General features: G+C 40.4%; 1 protein-coding gene across 4 annotated transcripts; it reads left to right on the top strand.

The window, feature by feature from the left end:
* The first annotated feature begins 2,862 nt into the window (after positions 1-2,862).
* zbtb7c (zinc finger and BTB domain containing 7C) lies at positions 2,863-21,634 on the top strand. 4 transcript variants are annotated; one of them, XM_075456167.1, is made up of 6 exons: positions 2,863-3,003; positions 7,680-7,853; positions 12,627-12,758; positions 18,014-18,743; positions 18,826-19,490; positions 19,876-21,634. In XM_075456167.1, exons 4-6 carry the CDS (start codon positions 18,030-18,032, stop codon positions 20,495-20,497), a joined length of 2,001 nt encoding a protein of 666 aa, XP_075312282.1. In that variant the 5' UTR covers positions 2,863-3,003; positions 7,680-7,853; positions 12,627-12,758; positions 18,014-18,029; the 3' UTR covers positions 20,498-21,634. The 4 variants fall into 4 exon arrangements, with proteins under 4 accessions (XP_075312282.1, XP_075312283.1, XP_075312284.1 ...); XM_075456168.1 differs by lacking the exon at positions 7,680-7,853; XM_075456169.1 differs by lacking the exons at positions 7,680-7,853; positions 12,627-12,758.
* The last annotated feature ends 1,218 nt before the right edge of the window (positions 21,635-22,852 follow it).

The following is a 22,852-nucleotide window of genomic DNA, read 5'->3' as shown; positions in this document are numbered from 1 at the left end:
GGCTTGGCTGGAGGTAGCAGAGCAAAAAAAGCTTGATATTGCAATGAAAATTAGAGTATTGGAGTAGGCAAGGATTAAGACCAGTATTATCTTTGTTAAAAAGCTGGAACTGCAATGAAGTTTGTCTGTTTATACTTTCTGTCACTGTCACAAGCCTGAGAGGGCAACTTCTTAAGAACTGCATTAGTATGAAATTGAACTTTATTTGAGACTGAATGGCAGGAGAAACAAAATAGGGTTTCCCAGATGTCTTTCTCCCCAGCCATGCTTTTAGCTCCTCAGGGAGGATCCTGATGCGTTCCCAAGCCACATGAGATATGAAATCCCTCCAGCAAAGTCTGTCGCTGTGTTCGTAAACTGGTTTTAGAGTCTGTCTCCACACTGTTGTAGCTTGTTTGCAAGTATCTGAAACGCAAGCTGCAATTCGAATTACCCATAAAAGATTTACTGTTTCGACTGATAAATATTATTCAAATATGGTAAATATATTACTAATATGTTTTGCTATAATAACACTTTGCTCACTGGACATTCTCAAAGATTAAGAAAATAACAATGATGAGTTGCTCCAGCTAGGGGCCACACACTCCATCTGCTCCTTGCTCATCTGTTTATTGCATCATGTTCCTTTTTGACAGATTTTTCTTCTTTACATTATTTTTGCGACTAAAAATACTAAAAATTTCAGTTGAAATTTCAAACAACACGACGAGATGGCTGACTTACTATATAGAAGATAGATTAACTATTCACACATAGCCTTTGTCTGACCTGGGGCCTTCTCTCGGCTGGGTATTTCTTTTCTTTTCTTTTGGAAAAAAGTGTCATGCGAGAAGGGAATGATGAGTCAGGACAAATAATGACTGACGGATCCAGTTTCCCCGTTGTATATTCTCATCATGCACCAGAATAAAGTCTGGATGAAATCAATGTTTAGCAATATCACACGATGAATGAATAAAGTTTTCCTAACAATTATATTAATGTCAGGTATCAGATTACAGCATCAGAATTGAATGATTTCCTATGTGAAAATGTGTGTAATTTAAGCAACACCATACCTGCAAAATCAGCTCAGTTATTGTTTTCTTCTGTGTTGTTTATGTGGTTACCATGGTTACACCACGAGCCCTCTGTCATCCTAAGTAGAGCCGTTATGAACTTTGAGCATGCGTGTTCCCTCCCTCTCACTTTCATTGCTTCTCTCTACTCCCTCCATGAGTACACTTGCATTCATTTTGGCAACTGATTCTTTTCTGAAAGCATCTTTCATCTTATATTCTGTTGTTAATCATCTTGTGGCCCTTTATGAAATCTATGGCATCGTGGCTAAAAACCACTGGATCAGAACCTGTCCTCCTGCTAATGGACTGCAGACATGTCAAATGTGCTTTCAAACATTCCAGATCATGTACTGTGGGAACAGCCTCAAAGGTCAACAAAGGTAGTCTTAATGAAAAAAAATAACTGAACACTAACACATTAAAACTGTCAGTGGATATATTCTTTAATCTGAGATGACTGGGTTGAAACTACATTATAAATAAGATGTGGACTAATCATGAGGAAAGTATCACTTTTTTTTTCATAAACTTTCACCTGAAAAGATCTTCAGATTTTGTATAACAGCTCCACAACTGTAAACCAATCTGAACAACCTTGAGCTCTTTGGACAAAAAGACACTCGGGGGAGTCAGAGTCAGTCGTAGCTAGTCAGTCAGAGTTAGAGTCTTATTTTCCTTATTACCTGGCAAGATACAGACTTTAAAAAAATTTTGTCAACACAAAACAAAATTTGTAATTGTCGAGCAATTAACAGCTTTGTAACAATGAGACAGTCATACTGATAGTATGCAATTAGTTTTTCAACAGATCTAAATAAAAATGGTCACATAAAAAAAGCTAAAAATCTGTTTGAATCACCTTTGAAAAATGGAAAAACACTGAGCACACAGCAAAGGGGGCTCCAGAGAAATTTAACAACTGTTTTGTTTTCCACTAGCTTACATTTTCTAAGAGGCAAAAAATATAGTAAAACTTTACTGACATTGCTCGAGTGTGTCTCATTGCCTTAATGTGGCAAAATCACACTTTCTCACTGGAATTTATATTTGACAGTGATTACACTTTGACAGAATTTACAACCCTGATTGCACCCTCTTTTTATGTTCCCATTATGCAGCATTATGGGCTTCAGAGCAGCACAATGGTTCCTACATCTTGCCAGGTACAAGCTGGTACACTAAATACCACACCCAAATTTCTTTTACACCCCCCCCCCCCCTCCTCCAGTGCTCTTATTTCTCCACTGATATGTCTTTGTTTGATACCTGATATAAACCCCTATTACTCCCAGGCAAAGACCCATGCACTGGTTTGATTATGCTGCAACCACCTTTCTCATTTTTTTCACCCTATCCTGCTAGAACTCTCAGTGTTGTTATGCTGCAAATAAGCCTAAATATGGCCAGTTTCAGTCTCACTGCTTTCATTTTCTAAACCTTGCTCCTGGCTTGGCCTTTGCCCTTCTTTCCAGGATCATTACTAGCCTCAAACCATTAGCCCCTCAGTCTTCTGTCTTCAAGACTTAGTACCCAGGGCTCAGCTCTGTCTATTCTCATAACCATGCAATCCAGTCTTAAGTATGCAAGCAGGTTTGAAGCTTGGCCCTTGAGTGTTACTGTGCGTCACTCCCCTCCCCTAAGCACAGGTGGACTTGAAGGGAGCGCTGCCAAATACTTTTGGTTTAAAGGAGGGAGGGGTGTTGGCTGAGGCTGGTGGGTGTAGCAGTTTTTGTTTTGTTGTGTTTCTTAGATAACCGTTTCGTGAAACGGTACTTTTTCACTCCCCCAAATCACTGACACACCTTCAGAGCAAATTTCAGTCTCTATCTTGCCCGCTCTCACTTTCACAAGTCTGCCAGGGCTGAGACAGTGTTGAGTTTCCTGACAAGGAGTGAGTGCACAAGAGAGGAACTGAAATCAAAACTTCTCCTCTTAAAAGGTCAGTAACATCTTGCTGTCTCTTTCACTCCTTTCTGTTTTTCTCTGTAAGCCTAGTATTTTCCATATTCTAAAAAAAAAAAAGCCATAATGAGGCTTATAATTTCTCTCTGTTATGGAGAAAAAGAATTTAGAGCATGCAAGGGCTACCACTGAACACCAAAATCATACTGAAGGATGGCTGACCTTTCGTAGTTTCGTGATTCTCTGTGGTCCCGTTTTAAGCTACAGATCACTCCATGCTGCACAATTTTTGAAAGAGGACACGATAAACAAAAGAGTTATATCCAGCACGTCTATCCAGAAACTTTCTAGTGCGTATCTTGCAGCAGATGTGCAAGATGTGCAGTGAAAACCTCCCCTTTTGCATAAGACACACGGAGGAGGAAGCAAGTGAAAGCATGACAAAGCTGGAACAGACTGAAAGAAAGATCTCATTTTGATTTATCTGGTTATTTAGGCAGCGGCTTGTAAGACTATGATTTACTGCTCATGACTTCTTAGTCTACATATTTTTTCTTGGCATCTGAGTTTCAGATGTTGAGAGGACGTGTATGTGCTTGAAAGGCTAAACTTAGCTAGTCTGAGTATATGATGTATCTAACAGATAAGGTAGTAACAAGCTATTTGACACATCTGTCATGCAGGAATTTATTGTTGCAGTTAGCTGTGATACACCCACATTTAATCTTAATCTGTACTTCAGATCAGGATTCTACTGCAGCAGATGAGGGGGCACAGGTGTGAAAGTTAAGATTATTCTACTCTTCATGTGATTTCCCATCAGACAGCATGAATAACTGTTAACCTTTAAGAGGTGATAACACTTTGTACCAAATGCACCGATCTATCAGCATCACATGTACGTCTCAAAATTCAAATATAGTAATCAAATAATTAGGTGAATAACTGCAATACAGTATCATCAGTGGGTGCATTATTTTCATGTCAGTATGACTGGTTTTGTCCTTAGTGATAATGGTAGGTTAATGTAAGCTATTTATTTATTTCAAACCAACTTAAATCATTATACATTCAGGACTTCCCAGAATAGATCAAAAACAATCAGTTGTGGTCTAATGCAGTTTCATAGAATGTGAACCACAATATATCAGCTTCTTTATTCAGGCAACCTGACTGTTTCCGTTAACAAAAACATGATGACATGAAAAAATATAAAGATCTTCATGTTCTCCACAAAGTGAAGCATAAACAAGCCTATCCATGGTTGTGAGCTAATTCACGTATTCAATGCACAATACATGCATAATAGAAACATTTCTTTTTTACAAAAACTACCCAAAAACATAATTTACATAAAAAAAGAAGAAAAAAACTGTTAGCTTGAAACCTTATCAGCCTTCATCATGTATGGTAAAAAAAAAACTGAACCTGTCGAGGTGTCTTCCTGTTGCAGTGAGGGTTAGATGGGGATAAAATCAAGTAGACACTAGCACACCTATTTTCATCACACACCCTGACTACAGCCCTGTGTCTGCCCCTTTCTCCCTGCAGGATTATCTGAATTGAACCTGATCCTTGCGAGTGTTTTGTTACAGGGCCTCTCTCTTACACTGGTGTGTTTAGCAAACATTACCTAAGGCAGATTGCATTCATGTTTGTACAATCACACCTATAATATACTGTACAGTTTATGATAAGCCAATATCGGAGTCGCTCTGTAAAGGAAGTGACTGAGTAAGTGTTTAAATGAGAGAGCCCAACAGTACTTGACTAAGACACTTAAGTGTTGTGGATGAATGTGATAAATGAATGAGTGTGTGGCTTCATAATTGCAAAATTATGCAATGTGTTCATTATGAGATTAACAGAGTGAATGAGTCCACACGCCTTCTTCCCACCTGACAGTGTGTGGGCATATCCATGTAACAGCATTCACATCGGGCTACACAAGTTGATCTTAACCATCATGATAGTTGTCAAAATCAGAGTCAGTAAGAACAAGTCAAATCTCTGCCAAAATGTATCGCCCAATCAGTGGGGTTTTTGCCCTCAAAAACCCTGCATGTGGCAGGTTAATGCACGTGTGTATGTGTTTGTATGTCTGCAATGACTGAGTAGCTGTTTTTTTGTGCATGTGTGCGTGTCCGCCCTCCTTCGTAGGATCGAGGTCCAGGTTTTGTTGTGTGGAGTTGGGCTGGGTGAGTAAGCCGCCCCTCACAGATGAATAGAGGATGGGAGGAGGCTTGAAGAGGCTGCCGTGGGTGGGAGGCCCGAGCCCTGCCAAAAAAGCTCCTTCTGTGGGATTTGTGTACTTTTGTGTACTCACGAAACACAGCGCCTGGCTCTAACGACAAACCAGCTAGGGAGGCGGGCACTTGCACTTGCAGAGAGCGCCCCTGCACCCTTTTAGGCTATACACTACATTTCAACCATTCTTCCCCCCCTGCTGTTGCTACTCCTCTTAGACACGATTCAGTGCTTTTCTCTAACTAAAGAGACTGATTATGTTTACATATTTTAACAACTTTGACGCCTGGAGACACCTCTTTCCCAACACTAACTCTTTACCTCCATTCTTGACACAAAAAAAACCAAATAGGATGCACTCAAGTAATTTGTTGCTTTAGAAACTTGGTTATAACTGATTTGCATGACAATCTGAAAGAATTATTCACACACACACACACACTCCCACATATATATATATATATATATATATATATATATATATATATATATATATATATATATATATATATACATACATGTGGGAGTGTATGTGTTAAAATATTTTAAGGTATGTTTTAAGCCTTGCTAAAATGCTAAACAAAATTAGTTATACAACACTAACATTCTTTTAAGTTAATTATTATTTATAAATGGTTTGATTGATCCTTTCATGAATTCTTTATAATACTAAAGCACTTGTTTTATATTCATATTTACAATATCAAAGCAAGAAAGGGTCTTGTTGTAGTTTTTGGATTTCTCAACGAGATCAAAGTCATCACAGAAATCTATGTCATAGGTTTCAACCTAGAGAAATGTCAGTGATACCAGCAATTCATAATGTGGCTGTGCAGCAAAGCATTTTACATACAAATTGTGGGTGTTTCCTGAATGTTACCTAGATAATAAAAAATAGGTCTCTGTAACCACTGGCAACCCACCTAGTTTTAGCTTAAAGACAGGTACAAAGAGACAAGATTCTCAGCTTGGCAGTCTTGCAAAGTGATCACCCTGTAAATTAAAAAATAAAAGCTCTGCCGCAAAGGCGTTGCAAGAAACTTATAGAGTTGGGTGTCATTCAGCATCAGGGTGTTTGATGAAGGAAACAAGAAAGAGAGAGAAAAAAAAAAGAGCGTGATTTCATAATGTCTAAAAGAAAGATCTGGGTTGAATAAGTGGGTCCACCCACCTGTGTGTAAGAGGCAGTGAGAGAGAAAGCAGGGCTGCATGGCAGTTTTAGAGGCATGAGTGTGTGGGTTAGGCTAGCTGGCCTGCTTATGCTATCTAATCACTGGGAGAGAAAGGAGAGCAGCGTGCCTTGATCCACCCACCCACCCCAGACAAACAGCAGTTAGCCCGCTAAGTACTATATGTGGTCGCCTGCAGCTCTGGGTTGTACATGTGGGAATGGAGATAAAATGTGACAGAGTATGCAGGTAACAGACATACAGCACAATTATGTCTCATTGTGTGGTGGGGAGAAAGACAGATGTGTCAATCTGGAAGCCACAATGGGTCATGATTGCCTATGAGGGAGTGTGTGAGTGTAAAGCCACACTTGTTGTGCTGTCATTTGTGAACACATTTGAATTAATCCAGGGGGTTTCAGATTAAGCTAATGAGAGTTCATTGGCTGTTTATATATCAGATTAGCCAAATTTGTTTAACCTCAGGCGAACTGTTGAAATAAAGTCACAAATCAAATAATGAAGCTAACATCAACACAAAAAACAGTCATAGACATTACATTTTCTTCATTTTAGAATATCAGGAGCCATATTCATGATTTAGCTGCTCCTTTTGTCATCTGGGTCAAAAACAGATTAGCTACCTGTGTGATACCTGAGTGGGTGGGATGCAATTGGCTTCGCATCCAAAAATAGCTGACCTACGCATCACAGTTGTGTATTTGGGAGTGTGCATGTTGTTGAACGTGGTCGGCCACCTCATGCATGTGTGTGTATGTGTATGTGCCATGACAGGCATCTGTCTCCCCTGCCCTGCAGCCTGACTGGTTTTAATTAGGAGGTGCCAGAGTGCCCGAGGGCTCTCCTGCTGATACACACACGTACACAAGCATACACACACGCACACACTACCTGAGGGCAGACAGAGGCTGTCCCACCAAGGCTGGCCTCCCGCTCGTTATCACCATAAGGAGTTGTCCTCATTCACCTGACGACCCTCACAACACATACACACACAAATACTCACACCAAGCCAATCAAATGAACACAACACTGAAATGCATTGTGAAGCTGCATCTTCCGGGTTGTGGTAAGGAGATTTGACTCCTCTAACGTTTTGTTTGCAGTTTCAAGTCCAAAATAGATTCCCATTTTTCACAAGATTAGAAAAAAAAAAGTGGCCTGAAACTTTACCAATAGTCATTTTTGCTTTGAGAAAGATGTCCAAACACACGGCAGAGGATTTGTACAACACATTTCAGCCACCTGTATGATACAGTAACTGTGTCTCTTTCAGTACTCGCAGTTCTCGACACACAGCTTGTGTACTTTGCCTCCCTTCTGGCAAAGCTTCCAATACTGATTAGGGAGTTTGGAGAGAAGACAGAACGGGAGAAAGTTGAAGCACAAACAGACAGGTCAGCAGAAAGGAAACGCCCTGGTTTCACTCATCTGAATGGCATGCTCATAGGTGAGTTCTACTAATCTCAGTGCAATGACAGATGGGTGTGTGTGTGTGTGTGTGTGTGTGTGGGTGTGTGTGTGTGTGTGTGTGTCAGTAACTGAGCGAGGCAGAGAATACAGTACAGTTTGCACCCCTCCCTTTGTGTTTAGGCAACATTTAATCTGAGACTGGGTCTCTGTCCTTGGACTTCTGGAGGCAGGGGGTGCTGATGCGATGCCCTATCTCTGGACTGTCTGTTTGTGGGGAGGTGCCTCCCTTTCCTGCTTCTCTCCCACAGCAGGCCACACCTGGCCTCAGAAACAGCAGGGTAAAGGGCACAAGCCGGGCTGGTTGTGCTGTTCTGCCTCCACAGTCATTAAGCCAGGAAAAGTCTGCCATGAACTTCTTTAAGCTCTTTTTCCACAGTATTTGGCCTTGATGCATTACATCTGAACCTCATTGGCCTGTGTGTAAATTTAAGCTGTTCATTTATTTATTGTATGTTGAATGGCTGTAGCTTTTTAGGAGTTTCGTGGCTAATAATTTCAGTGACTTTCTAAAACAGGATATCTGAGCTTATCTATGTTTTTGTTATCAAATATGATCAACTTGGGGCTGATATTCCAACAAGTAGCAGTTTAGAACAAAATACATTGTTTGTACCTTCAAGAATGATATGGGAGATCTTTTCTGCACTTATACACTAGTGGAGCAGCTGAATTATGATCACAAACAAAAAAATCTTGCCAAGCTCCCAGATATGTGTTTGTGGCCATGGGAAGTTGTGTACTGGCATCTATGGCAGCGTTTTGATCTACAGTGGTGAACCTTAAAGAGGTTTGCTCATAATAGTTATATTGTGACTATCATAGGTATAACTTCACTGAAAGAAAGGCAAAGAACAACATCTTATCTATGGAAGAAACATATATATCAAATCTTCCTGCAACTGGGTTTGGAGAGAGTTTGATTTCACCTGCAGGTTCCAGTCATTGGTTGTTTGAGCACAACCAGTAATAGCCCGCAGATTAAAGATGGTTCATCCAATCACTTGCAAAGTATTCTTTGAATAGCCCGCCTTTTTACAAACCACTGAAAAGACGACTCCCCACAGAAAAATAATCATCAATTTGTTTGAATGAATCTATAAACAAATTGAAATCTTAAAGTGCAGCTTTCTTTTTTTCCCACCATGACACCTGCTGATAGGAAAACCCACCTAACAAACAGAGTCTCCTGGTATATGTGATGGTGGTGTTACGAAGTTTGGGAGAAGAAGCCCAATGCCCACCTGTTGTCTTTCTGCTTGTCTGTGCTGCTGTTGCCTCAATTTGGTGGCAAGCAGGCAAACAAATCTGCTCTTTTGTTATCGTTGTAGTGTAAAATAGCTGTGTTTTATAAAACCCACAAAGACCCTCATTGTTTTTAAGTACTAAGCAGTGCAGAAGCAAAAACACTTTCACACGCTGCTTTTTCAGCTCTTGTTGCAGATAACATTAGTTCTCTGATCAGCCATTTGGGCATTCAAAGGTTTGAATGGATACATTCATTACTAATAAAAAAGTGTTGGCTCTACTATATGATAACGCGAACCGAGTTCTTGTTTTGCTTATAATTATTATACCCTCCGAAGGATATATTCTCTAAAACATAAGTATAATATGCTGTTTCCCAAAGTGGCTGAACAATAGTTACTTCTTCCCAAGCATGTCCCCTTCAATTACTATGGTAAAGCTTGGTGTGTGCTTACTTAAAAGTACCGATCATTTTGTTATGATGCAACGTATTGCTGAGAAACTTTGGGTCATGGCATCATGTGGATGTTATTTTGAGAAGCATAACCCGTACAAATATTTGTGCAGACCATAAGACCATAGAAGTGGCCTTCTAAAATAGTAAAAAAAAGTGTCAGACAAGTAGGTTTTACCCTTCGAGGAACAGAATAGGAAGTGTGTATGTGCGTTCCCTTTGTTCATTTGTCACATGCAAATTGCTGCTTGATGATTTGTGGCTGCAGGACTTTGACATGTTCTAATAGCTTCTTGTCAAAGATACAGAAAGAGACCCTTTTTGTCAAATTCAGATATAACCTAGTTTGTTAGAAATGTGCTTTTTGTGTTTATAGTACAGTGAAGTAAGCCTAGCTAAGAACAGCATCAAAGTCTTCATGACTTTATGTAAAGCTGCTTCACACCCCATCCCTCCTCCAAAGTGCCAATCTGGTGCTGTGGTACGTGTATCTTGCTGGGAGCAGCAGGTGGCAGTAAACAGGTACGCTGAGAGGCCGTTCAGACAGATAGACAGACACAACAGATGACTCTTACTCAGACCCTTGAATCCTCATGTCTTGTGACTCTGAGCACACAGACTGAGCAGCAAGACTCACTGCTTCTTTTTGTCGAAACTCAACGCGGACGCGAGGGGGACATCAGTATTTACTCTGACCATTTTAGCACAGAAATCTAAAACACTGAAACCCATAATGAATTCAATGTTTTCTGTGAGTTAGAGGTAAATTGTAAAAACCAGCTCAATGTGAATCTGTTAATTGGCCTTGCTACAAAGCAAACCACTCCCAACCAAGCAGCACGATAAATCAGTGTAAATTACCAAATGTATGTCAGGGCCATTCTGTGACAGACCTCTGTCAGTTCTGGCCATTCATGACAGTTTGCAGCACAAAAGTCGGTTTAGAATAAAACAGTCCTCACAGGTACAACTTAGTGTGTTGCTATGGTGGCTGCAACGTGTTTAAAACAGATAGCTGATCTTATAGGATGTAAGATACTGTTATTCTGGCCGTCTGGCCAGCCTGCTAGCAGTTAGTGGCTAACCCTGTTTATATATACTAGATGCCAATGGGAGCTGGCCTCAACTCTCACCCTGTACAAAACAGTGTAAACCACCATGGGCCTGGGCTGCAGTATGCTTTGGTCCTTGTTTTCCTCGTGGGGAAGTGGGCATAGCTGTCTGATACACACTCTTATATGTGGAGGTTTACTTGGCAGACTCCAACTGCTTTTTCCATTATGATCGCTAGTTGTGATAAGTGGATGGTTTGAAAGATTGTAGAAGATTTGAAGATCGAGTAACCACAAAGAAAACAATGGCTTACAGTATAATCTACCTTTATGAGTAAAATAAAAAGCCTGCTAGAAAGTTATCATTCGATTTGATTTTAATGGAAGGTTGTTGTTTTTTTTTTAAACAAAGTAGTTTTCCTCTTTCTGTGCGGCATATATCACCTAAATGACCAAAAATAAAGTATTACAAAGGGTGTGGTTTCATGGTGTCATACAGGAAAGCATAATGGCCTTTTCAGATTTTGTGAATGTGTCATGTCATAACACTTGGGTTGCCTGTGAAACAAAGGAAACACTTTTTTATACTCCCCAAATGTCTCAGTAATGTGTCAATAACACTCTTCCTGACACCACAAAGGTTGTAGTGCAGTATGATTAGTTATTTTTCAAATTTTGTTGCCAATAACACATTTCGTTGATGTTCAGTATAGGCTATCCTCAAAACACCCGATAAAATTTAAATTTAAATTTAAATTTTCTTTTTCAAATTAAGTCTATACACCTTTCTACATAAACTTCCTCCTCCTCTCTACAAGCTGGAGGTGGTGGTGTGCTCACCAACTGTTGTTCTGCTTCTGCGCGTTCTGACTCAAAACAGGAATCCAGAGTTCTGCTCCTCTCAAGCTAGCTCTTGAAACGTTGGTTTAATCAACGGTTTAACACAGAGGAAAGCACGTCTGCACTGTTGCTTGTGGTATTTTTCAGCTTTTGTGGTTTATTTGTGTCTTAGCTTTTAAGTAATATTTCCATTCAAATTAACACCACTGACTGAATCAGCCAATTTGATAGAGTACTCAATGTAGGGTGCCAAATGCCGGAGTGGGTTGATTTATTGTGGTGTTTTTCAGTAATTAGTCTGTCATGACTATTTATGGAGCCCACAGTGCACCTCGTCGACTGTTTCTGAACTTACAGATCCTAAAAACATGCCCAGAGGTCTCAATTACTTGTTAAATGCTGGTTTTATTATAAACAATAAAAACATTTTGGGTTTTTAAAAGAGAAGAGTGAACAGCAGGACACCATTTAAAGCAGGTGTAAAACTGAGAGCAACTGGCTTGGGGTTGTAGTTGTGCTTCTGTGTATGCACATCTCTTCTTCTCAGCCCAAGACCAACCAGCAGAGGTGCACAAAACCGCTTTCCAACTTTTCTCTCTGCTTCTCTCTCCTTTCCATTTTTACCCTCCCTCAGTCTCCCCAAACAACCCCTTCGAGTTTCTTTGCCCCGGTCCCTTATACCAAAATCCATTCTAACACAACTAAAAATTCATTTTGTCTGACCTAAATCAGAGGGTGTCTGCGCCATGGGCTTATTACACACTGCGCTTAAACTTGTGTTGTGGAGGAGGATGGGGTATTATTATCTTCCAGCTACCCACCCTGCTATAAAAACTAGTGGTGCGACATCTCCACAGCGCAGTGCTGCTGCCCTCCCTCCCTTCCTCTTACTCCCTCGCTCTCGTCCTACATGAGCCACACACAACCGTGAGCGTGATTCTAAACTCCACTCTGCTACACAGACAGACTCAAGACTCACACTCTGCTCTCCTCTGTTGTGCTGCTTTGCTTCTCTCCATTGGATATTCCTCCCAGGGTGCTTTTTTTTCTTCTTTTAACTTTTACATTTTTTTTTTTTTTTATGAATGGGCATCTGTGCCCAGTGCGAGGAGCTTGTGAATGGACTGACTGCTTGTCTGTCTGACTGACTTACTGACAGGCAGGTGAAGAGAGCGGCAGCTGTGTTTCAATTAACGAGAGCGATGCTGAGAGGTCAAGTGAGGAGCAGCGGAGCGTCTTAGTAGTCTGGAGATACAAAGACACGTGAGGGGAATCGAGAAGCTGTAGGAAGGTAGGTGATCGCTGCTGAAAGCTGTGGAATGCTGAGGAACGTATCAAGACATGTGTGAATTTATGTGGATGCCAGACTTTTGGAGCTTGTACAGGAGTATGTGTCTGTGCGTATATGTCTGTAATAATTGGTCAAAATGTTACAGTGCGTGTATGTGTGCGAACAAGCTCACACTTGTGTGTTATGTTACTGTGTACACATGTGGCTCACGTACTGTTTATATGAGAGCTGTAGCCCTCTCTTTTACTCTATAAAAGCCTGGAAAGGTGCTAACAAGTCAATAAAAATTCCTTAACAAGTCATCTCATTATTCACCCGGTAGTGTAAATAGTGTGCTGTAAAAACCACGACTCATCTTGGAAATGGCAAACATAGTAGTTTCAGTGAACTAGTGCGTGTGTGTTTTCAATCCCTTGGAGTAATTGCACCTTTCAGTTTCCATATTCATACAAAATTCTCTATTAAATCTAAAGCAGATACTCAGGTAATTCATAGACGTTAAAGCAGGTTGTTTGTAAGTGTGGACAGAACAAAAACATGTTGTGAATTTGAGGCTGAGCTGCAAATGACTGTTTACAACCTGTCATCTTAATAGACCCTTTACGTCATGTCACAAAATACAGTGACAAGTATTACCTTTAAAACTTTCTGTTTGTCATGTCTAAATTGGTCAATAATATTATGCACAGAAAACTGCACAGAAAAAACACTAGATAAGAATACACCACAAGTAATTACACACCTACTCAAAAGGTTCACAAAGCGTGACAAGAAATTTACAATAACACAGATCACTGTCATAACAATGACCCGTGCTTAACCACCTATTGCACCTCTGATATAACATTAGCTTCACTGTGTTTTCAACCTACCTTTTACAGCATGTAATGAAGGCATTAAATCAAGAATGTGTTTGTTTTTTGATGGAATGCTTAGAAGTTCTGGCTATTTCTAAGCTCTCTTTTAAATGAAAGAAAAGTACAGACAAAAACAATCCCAATAAGGATAAAACTGTAATAGCACTCGTACTCACAAAATCATGGTTTTGTTTTATTTTCTGATTTTATTTTCCAACTTTCAGACTTGTGCTACAACCTTTTGTTCATATATTCAGATTCATTAATTCATGCGAAATAGATTAAAAAAAAAAAAAAAGATTCCTGGTGATTAGTCTAAAAACAACTTATCAATTATAATTTTTTTTTTTTTTTTCAAATCAGTGAACCAATAGGTGGCTTTTGTTTTAATTTTGGTCTACAGATATAATGGTGAGTTGCTGTGGGCCCCCCTGAAGGCTTCAGCAATGACCATGAAAATTAATCAGACCTTGGATCAAATCCAGTGTTTTCTTCAAATTACTATCTTTGATCCAACATATATTCGATACAAATTCGACTTAAATTAAAGGCTTAATTTGCAAATAATGTACCAAAATATTTAAGTAAATAATGAGACATACAGTTGTGCAAATGTTGAAACTGAGTGCAATTTTTTTCAATTTAAAGTTGAATTCATTTTGAAGATGTGTATTCGTACAGAATACACTTGTTTTACCTGTGTTCCAAGCAATCCTCAATTTCTGCAAAAAAGCTTGCTGTGAAATGCTTAAATTAGACCCTGGTGTGTCTTCATTATAATGTAACTGCCGTTACATACCTTCCACACCTGCTGTAATTGACAGCACTTAAGATGAAATGTTAAAACTCTCCCCAAGTAGCAGAAAAGTTAGAAGTAGCTGACACTTAAAACATAGAGCAAAAAGTGTCTCCTCAAGTAACAGGTGGACTGTTTGCAGGTGATAATGGACCGGCTTATAGAACGGGTCAAATGAATGCTCTATACTCATAAGGGGGAGAATTTTGACTGTCAATATTAGAAATTATTGGCTGTACAATTGTCTGTCTGGGATAGTTGTTTATTTGGGCAGTTGGTGACAGGGGTAAATTCTGGCTGCTGATGATTTAGCTTGTGGGTCAGGTGTTGCACTGGCCTGACAGGGATAAACTGGGCTTACAGGCCAAATGAGGGTCTGCTTTTGACAAGGGTTGAGATGGACATTAGCTGCTGATTTGTGGCCTGAGCGGTCAGGGTTGGGGACAAGTTAGCCACTCTACTCTGGGCATAATGATGATACAGCTGCAACATGGACAGAAAGAGGAAGAGGAGGAGGTGAGGAGGAAGGAGAATGATTAGAAGAAGGAGGTGGTGGTCAGCGCCCGGAAAGCAGAGGAAGTTTTCTGAGAAAGACACTGAATGGAGGTGACAAATAAATTGAGGTGGGAGTGCTGAACTGAAAGCGTTAGTGACTAAGTGAGGCTTGAGAGGAGATATGGCCGGTACAGGAGGGCGGAAAGAGAGATAGACAGAAAGGCCTTTATTTGCGGTTACTTTGAAAATGAGTTGATACTGAGCTGTGAAACTGCTGTTAAGCAGTGATGCATGTCAAAGAAGTGATACATGTGTCAGATTAATTTTATAACAAAAGCTGATATTCACCAAGTTATACGCTCAAATATCTTATCACCGCATAATGACAGTTTGACCAAAGTCTTTCTTTATCATTGACAAGTCTAACTTAGCTTTAAGAGGTGATGGAATACGAGTCCTATTACTTAAATAGTAATTATCAGTGCCCTTTCTCGAGGCGTCCCCACCCTGGCTGCTCAAATGGGTGGGTGGTGTACGTGTGTGTGTGTGTGTGTGTGTATGTGTATGTGTAAAGGGTTAAGACTGTTTGGCTGATGAAATGTCGCTCCAGGACCTTGTGGTGGGAAAGCTGTGCCCTCCTCCCCTCCCTGTCTATGTGGCACATCCTCCTTAGATCCTCTCCACACTGTAATTAGGGGCCGGCCACTAAGAACTAGCACTAGCTAGTGGTAGGCAAACAGTGGGAATGGAGGGGAGTGGTGCTCACTGGGGCACCAGCCGAGCAAACAGCAACAGCAGCACGTGTCCCATAGTTCCAAGAGTGGGTGGGATGGATCGAGAGCAAACGAATGACAGTGGGTTCGCCAAGCCCTCCCAGTCAGACTCTTTTTCTTTCCCTCTTATCCACTCTGTGTTGTTCCAAGCTCTGCACTATTGTTTGCCTTGGCAGGCTGTTACAGGGAGGGGCCCCTCTGCTGGTGTTTGTGCAACCTGTTAGGGAACTTTTAGGGCCATCCGATCTCTCCCTAACTCTCTAACTAAGGATACTCTCACCTTTTTACTTTAGACCATAATCTAGAAAGTTTGAGTCTGAGTATGTCTTTCAAGTTTAAAGCCCACAGTTTGCGCTTGCTTGTATTACTTATTTTCAACATTTTCTTTCATTGTTTCTTGCATACATTTTAAAGATATCCTTTGTTCTGTTGTTGTCTCCACACTGTGAAGTTCTGTGTCCCTCTTTTTTTCTTGTGTCCTCGGCGAGGCAATGTAATGGTCTGTGGCCCTATATGCTACGCTACCACCCCCTCCATAGACATTTTAATTATGTCCACATTGTATCAATGGCATGAACATAGCCTCAGTTACCTAGCAACAAGATCGACAAGAATAAACTACAAGTAAGATTGGTATCCAAGTTGTATACCTGCTGGTGAACTCAGGGATTTTCTCATTTTTAATTTTCTTTGTCTTTTGCATTGTGACTCAAAAGAGCACTGACAAGAAAGCAAGGCACTCTGCATGTGTGTGAGTGTGTTTGTGTGTGAGTTTATGTGGCAGTCAACAATGCAGTTGTGGTGTTCGGGCCGCTTCAAAGTATTTATCTACACATGCTTTCAGTGACCACCAAGTGTGGATGGCTAAGTTTAAGGTCTATTCATAGATGTGAATGAATGAGCACCCTGCCAGTGGAAGTTTTATCACTGTAACTGTAAACAACAGCGCAGTGAATCAACAGGTAGGAACTCAGGCAGATGTGGAAATGTTAGGAAAACAACCGAGTGAGCAGAGGTTTGTCTGTGCATCGAAACTGCTTTGTCAGGTTGGTAAGTTACTGTGCTTCAAATGAGTGAAGACAGACTGCAAGTAAGCAATTTGACAGGATACAGTATCTTGAGTACAATCTGACCTTATTCGTGATTCTCTCTTCACTTCTTACCACATCCAAATTGCACACTGTATTGTTCAGATGAAGGTATCAGTTTACTCAGTGCTCATATCTGGTAGAGACATACAAGAGGGATAGACACGATCACACCTCGTAAAGGGCCGAACGGAATTTAAAAAAAATGTCTTATCAAGAATATGGCTTTCCCAAACTCACACAGTTGCTACATAAGACTTGTAATGTATTCAAGAAAAAATATTACCCAACGTGATGTTTGCTCAAAATGAGACATGCTGTATTTACCACTTGTTGCTTGTGCTGCACAGATGGCACACAAACAAGCATGGCTCGAGTGAATAAAGCTTGACTCTCACTCATTGCTTCAACAGTATCAGCTTCAATTAGGAACCTCCCCTTAATCAAGTATGAACGCTTTGAAAATAATTCAGTAATGAATGGATGCTGCTTGTCATCAGTAACACTTCATTTCAATCCAAGATGCAGATTTTTCATTATCTCCTGGGAAGAGCATTGTACTTCAAAATTAAATGTTACTCTATCACAGTAAAATCAAGTTTATGAAGCAGGCCCTTTAGTTGCAAGAAACCAATGGATGTGCAGATTTAAGAGAATTATTATTCACCACTTTTATGCATTGTGACAAGAAACGTGGCCAATCGTTAAAAAGGCTAAAGGAGAAATCAGACATGGAGATATTAATCTGTTTGATACATCAGGCTGAGTCTCAGTCACATGACGATTGCAACAAGGTTCAAGAATGGAGCATGTGTTTTGAAGAATGAATGAGTACTCATCTTTTTAAAAAATCCCAGTGGCTTTCAACAAACATTTTGACATATTTTTAAGATTTTTTAAGATTTCCTGAGGACTTTTCTGAGAGTACTTTTTCACTTTTATTTATTTCTTTGGTTTGGTGATAACAATGTACTTTTGTGGATATTTATAGCTTGATGTTACACACACAAAAATTAAAAAATGCCATTATGAAATCTTCACAGTAAAAATAACGACTGTTTTCAACTGTATTATTTTCTAGAAATATTTTATCAATTGTATGTTGTAAATATCTTACATAGAAGCACATTCACTGAGCATATATATATATACATCTTGAAACATGTGTATGTATCACTGCCAGTTTGACCTTTTTATTTGAGTGTCACTAAACTGATTTATTATGTTCTGTTTCCATAACAAACAGAAACAGAAAGAGGAGAATGGTTCATCACAGAGAGGAAGATCTTATTGGGATCCCCTTCCCAAATCACAGCAGTGACGTCCTCTGCAGCCTAAATGAGCAGCGGCGTGAGGGGCTTCTCTGCGACGTCATCCTCATCGTCCGTGACCAGGAGTACCGCACCCATCGCTCTGTTCTGGCCGCATGCAGTCAGTACTTCAAGAAGCTCTTCACAGTCGCCACCACTGATGGCGGGGACCCCCACCATGCCGCAGCCGTGTATGAAATTGACTTTGTCGCTCCAGAGTCTCTAACAGCCATCCTGGAGTTTGCCTACACTTCGACTCTCACGGTGACGGCGTCCAACGTGAAAGAGATCCTGAACGCAGCCCAGATGCTTGAGATCCCCTGCATTATCAACGTTTGTCTGGAGATCATGGACAGTGGTGGTGAAGGTGGCGGGGGAGGTAGAGAGGAGGAAGGAGAAGAGGAGGAGGAGGAGGAGGAAGAAGATGAGGAGGAGGAAGAAGAGGAGGAGGATGAAGAGGAGGATGTGGGATCAAGAAAAGATGAGCACGAGGAGGAGGACAATGTGAGTGAGAGGTCGCTACAGTCGTTGGAGAGCAGGGGAGAGCGGACGCCTCTAGGGACGGAGGATTCACCGCCTCCGAGCACCTCCACTTACCGCAGAGAATTTGACCAGCGCAGAGAGTCGTCCCAGTCCAAGTCACCAGACACCATGTCGGGCAAGCAGGTACAATTTATCATATATTTTATGTCTAATTTCACTATTTTATGTAAATAAGAAAGTCTGATGTTATTTTCATGTGCTCCAGGAGAGTATGGAGAGTCGGGCTCTGAAAGATTTTTCCATTGAGTCTCTCCTTCAAGAAGGGCTGTATCCTCGCATGTCAGCACTGGACAGGAGGGCCAACTTCTCTCCTCTCATCCCAGGCTTCTACCCCTCTGTGTGGGCTGCTGAATTCCCAGCCTTCCCCCAGCAGCTCCTGAATCCCACACATCCCCACCCAGGTGCCTCAACACAAGCTAGGCTCCATCACACCTTCCCTGCCACTACACCACTTGAGCCCTCAAGACCCCTCGATTTAGCTGTGAAAAGAGAGATAATAAAGGAGGAGATGAAAGAAGAAGTACCGCCCAGTCTGCTCCAAGGTGACTTCCTCAAAGAGTTTGTCAGCTCAGGCTTGGGCAGCACCATGAATGCTGGGACAGTGGCTTCAGAGGGTCCTTCATTGGCTCCAATTAAAGATGAAGCAGACTTCCGGTCGTACCTGAGCTTCCTGAGCTCAGCATCCCACCTGGGTGCACTGTTCCCTCCTTGGCAGCTGGAGGAGGAAAGGAAGATGAAGCCCAAAGCCTCGCAGCAGTGTCCGATCTGCAACAAAGTCATCCAAGGAGCCGGGAAACTGCCGCGACACATGAGGACGCATACAGGAGAGAAACCTTATATGTGCACTATCTGTGAAGTGCGATTCACAAGGTATGAGAAAAACAAACCACACAGAGGCTGCGTTAAGATATTCATCTGTGTTATTTGCCTACAAAGCATCGGGTTATGTGAAATAGCAGGGTTAACGGAAAAGTACCCCATGCTCTTTTGCCTGAGGTTAATCTTCTGTCACTTCATCTAAATATCAAAGAGTTCAAAGTGGAAAGCCCCCTCCGCTGGTTTATTTGCATTAGTGGTATCTCGACTAGCTACATCCTCCTACTTTGTTACATTTTCCACATGTATTTTACTGGCTTTTAAGTCATCGTATGACTGAAGACATAAAAGGGTAAAGAGGAGCAATAATAATTCTTTTGTTAACCTTTCTACCAACGTCATATTTCATGTGAACATGTGGTTTTTTTTCTTTTCTCAGGCAAGACAAACTCAAGATTCACATGCGGAAGCACACAGGTGAGCGCCCCTACATCTGCCTCCACTGCAACTCCAAATTTGTCCACAACTACGACTTGAAGAACCACCTGCGTATCCACACGGGCGTCCGTCCTTACCAGTGCGAGCACTGCTACAAGAGTTTCACACGGTCCGACCACCTCCATCGACACATTAAGAGGCAGAGCTGCCGTATCTCCCGCCCCAGGAGAGGACGAAAGCCAGCTGCTTGGCGGTCCACACCTGCCAACAGTTTCCTGTGCCCTCCTGCTGTTGCAGCGAACCAGTTGGAGGAGAATGGGTTAAACCCTGCATTCCACGGAGGCAAAAGTCAGGGACTTGGGGAACTGCTCGGGCTCAGCGGCAGGGGTCTGGGATTTAAGAGTGTGGACGGGTCAGGCAGGGACACCAGGGATGAACGGCAAGCAGAGGGGAAACACGTCACAGAGGAGGAGAGGGCAGGGCCAGGGAGGCAGAGGGGAGTGTTTGCCTTCGCCCTGGCTGGAGAAGAAGTGCTTACCCATTCTCCGTTCTATGCTCCGAACTCTGACCCTTGGATCATGAGACTGGAGCGTGCTCCACCCATCTCTGAGCCGGCCAAATGAACTGTGTCATCAGTGACATCAATGAACCTTCTCAAGCCTGCTGATGTGGCAAGGATAAAACACATTTTTTGAACACGTGGTCCAATTGAATAATAGTTTCAGCCTAGTTATTGTTAACACATACTTTCATAGTGTGTGAGAAGAGACTAAACAATTGAGAATGCCGAGAAAAACATGGTGGAATGCTGTTTTATTATAAAATTTGCATTATTTTTCGTCTACAAGGCTGTAACATGGGATCCATTCAAAAACCACATAACTCCCATGGAATTCCTCTAAGGCAAAATTGAGCTATTGAAAGAAAAAATATCCATATGCAAGACAATGTTAGTAATAGTAAGCGATGTGTGTTACACATTTAAAATAAAACAACACAAACACTTTTGAATGGTTGAATTTAAGTGTTGAAAATATCCTGTGCTAAAAAAAAAAGACTTTCATATTGTCCATTATAAAGATTTTCAAATATTTTCCAAAACAAAGGGAACCCACTGGAAGTCTAAATCAGGAAATTATTTGATAATGTGTTATTATCTTTCCACTGCCTTGTCCTGATTTAAGCTCTTCATCTGCACTATTGTACATAACTTTTGGCCGTGGTGAAGTTAATTACGGTTACAGTGCTGATTATGTAATAGGTATATATATGTATATATATATACATATATATATATATATATATATATATATATATATGTATGTATATATATATATATGTATGTATGTATGTATATGTATATATAAATGCATATATGTGTGTGTGTATATGTATGTGTGTGTGTGTGTGTGTGTGTGTGTGTGTGTGTGTGTATATATATACCTTGAGAAATCCATCCAAAGATGAGTACTTTGATATTTCACTGACTTGAATAAGATTAAGACTTTGTTTTAAATATGTGTCTTAAGAGGATGTACAAATCTAACTAATCATCTGTCGCTTTAGCTACACAATATGCTTGTGTTTATTCTGGTTCAACAATAGAGAGGGCTTCAGTCCCATTTTTCACATAGCGTTCATCTCTGATTTGTGTATAAAATAGCACAAAAATTATCTAAATTGAAATGGGAAAGTATTTTCTTGCTATTTATGTGTATTTAAATGAATGAGCCTTGGCTATATTTTGCAAATCTGTTTTATAAAGACACTAAATGTTGACCTTTGCTCTTGTCTGGGCGTTTCATTTTTGTCAAATTTTACAAACTGTGTGTATGTGTCTAACTTTGATCACATATATAACCACCGCTTTAAATTTTAGACTGTGAGAAAACCTCATTACAACTGGGTTTAAGTTACAGTGAAGTGCATTTTAGAATAGTGGCCACTTTACTCTCTATTATTCACACCCACATTAACAGCACACAACCCCTCAGATGGAGGCTGACGCTGAATCACACAACAGCTGATATTCCTGCTGAGATCAACCACAAAATTGTGCCTTAAAGATAATATATGAAATACATATTTGAAATGAATGGAAATGAGTTTTGATTCAGTGCAGCGCATCGAAATAGGGCAGTGAAAAAATGAGGAGTTTGATAGAAAAATGCGCGAGAATCCAAACTACAAAAAACTCTTGTATACAATAATTCAAGTTTTTGTCTTTCAGTATCATTTTATAATGAAAGAAAAACTTGAAAAACGTTGTGTATGTGTTTTATATATCAGCTATAATTAAACAATGACAGTGTACGGAATATTGATTGTACGGAAATGTAAAGAGGTGCATTAATTCATCAGTTAACTACTTGAAATTATTGTTTATGCTGCAGACTTCCTCTCTCCTCTCTGATCTGTGCATTTGAGTGACTTTACACGAATAGAAAAAACAACTCCCCAGAAGCCTTTTCATGACTTCAAGTGCTATTCACAGGTAATGTGTTTCATACTCATCTCTGTTCTGTTACTCTTCACTGACCTCTAGTGGACACAAATAGGTACTGTTATTGAATCTATTTGTATTTTCTTTTATTGAGGGAAAATCCTAAATGTGGAATCATTTATAGAAATTGTGCAATATATCATAATTGTATTCTTGATAGTGACCCAGGTAGGTGAACTAATCTAAACTAACTATCTTAGCTTGCTTTTACTATAAATGAATGAATAGAAAAAAAGATTCAAAAGAAAGAAAACAAAGAAAGAAATAAGATAAAAACAAAAGAAAGAAAGAAAGAAAGAAAGAAAGAAAGAAAGAAAGAAAGAAAGAAAGAAAGAAAGAAAGAAAGAAAGAAAGAAAGAAAGAAAGAAAGAAAGAAAGAAAGAAAGAAAGGCTTGTACAGATTTATGTCACCAGAGGGCGCTTAAGATTTAAGTTAACTTCAGACAGAGTCAGTTCTGATGAACTGGAGTGTCGG

Source organism: Odontesthes bonariensis, chromosome 22 (genome assembly GCF_027942865.1).
Source record: "Odontesthes bonariensis isolate fOdoBon6 chromosome 22, fOdoBon6.hap1, whole genome shotgun sequence".
Classification (NCBI taxonomy): Eukaryota; Metazoa; Chordata; class Actinopteri; order Atheriniformes; family Atherinopsidae; genus Odontesthes; species Odontesthes bonariensis.
This window is presented reverse-complemented; position numbering and strand designations above follow the sequence as displayed.

Bases quoted from the DNA above. Each gene is read 5' to 3' on its own strand.
- zbtb7c (XM_075456169.1), top strand. From the start codon at position 18,030: ATGGTTCATCACAGAGAGGAAGATCTTATTGGGATCCCCTTCCCAAAT. The intron at 18,744-18,825 runs GTACAATTTATC...CATGTGCTCCAG, and splicing joins ACACCATGTCGGGCAAGCAG to GAGAGTATGGAGAGTCGGGC. The intron at 19,491-19,875 runs GTATGAGAAAAA...TTCTTTTCTCAG, and splicing joins TGTGAAGTGCGATTCACAAG to GCAAGACAAACTCAAGATTC.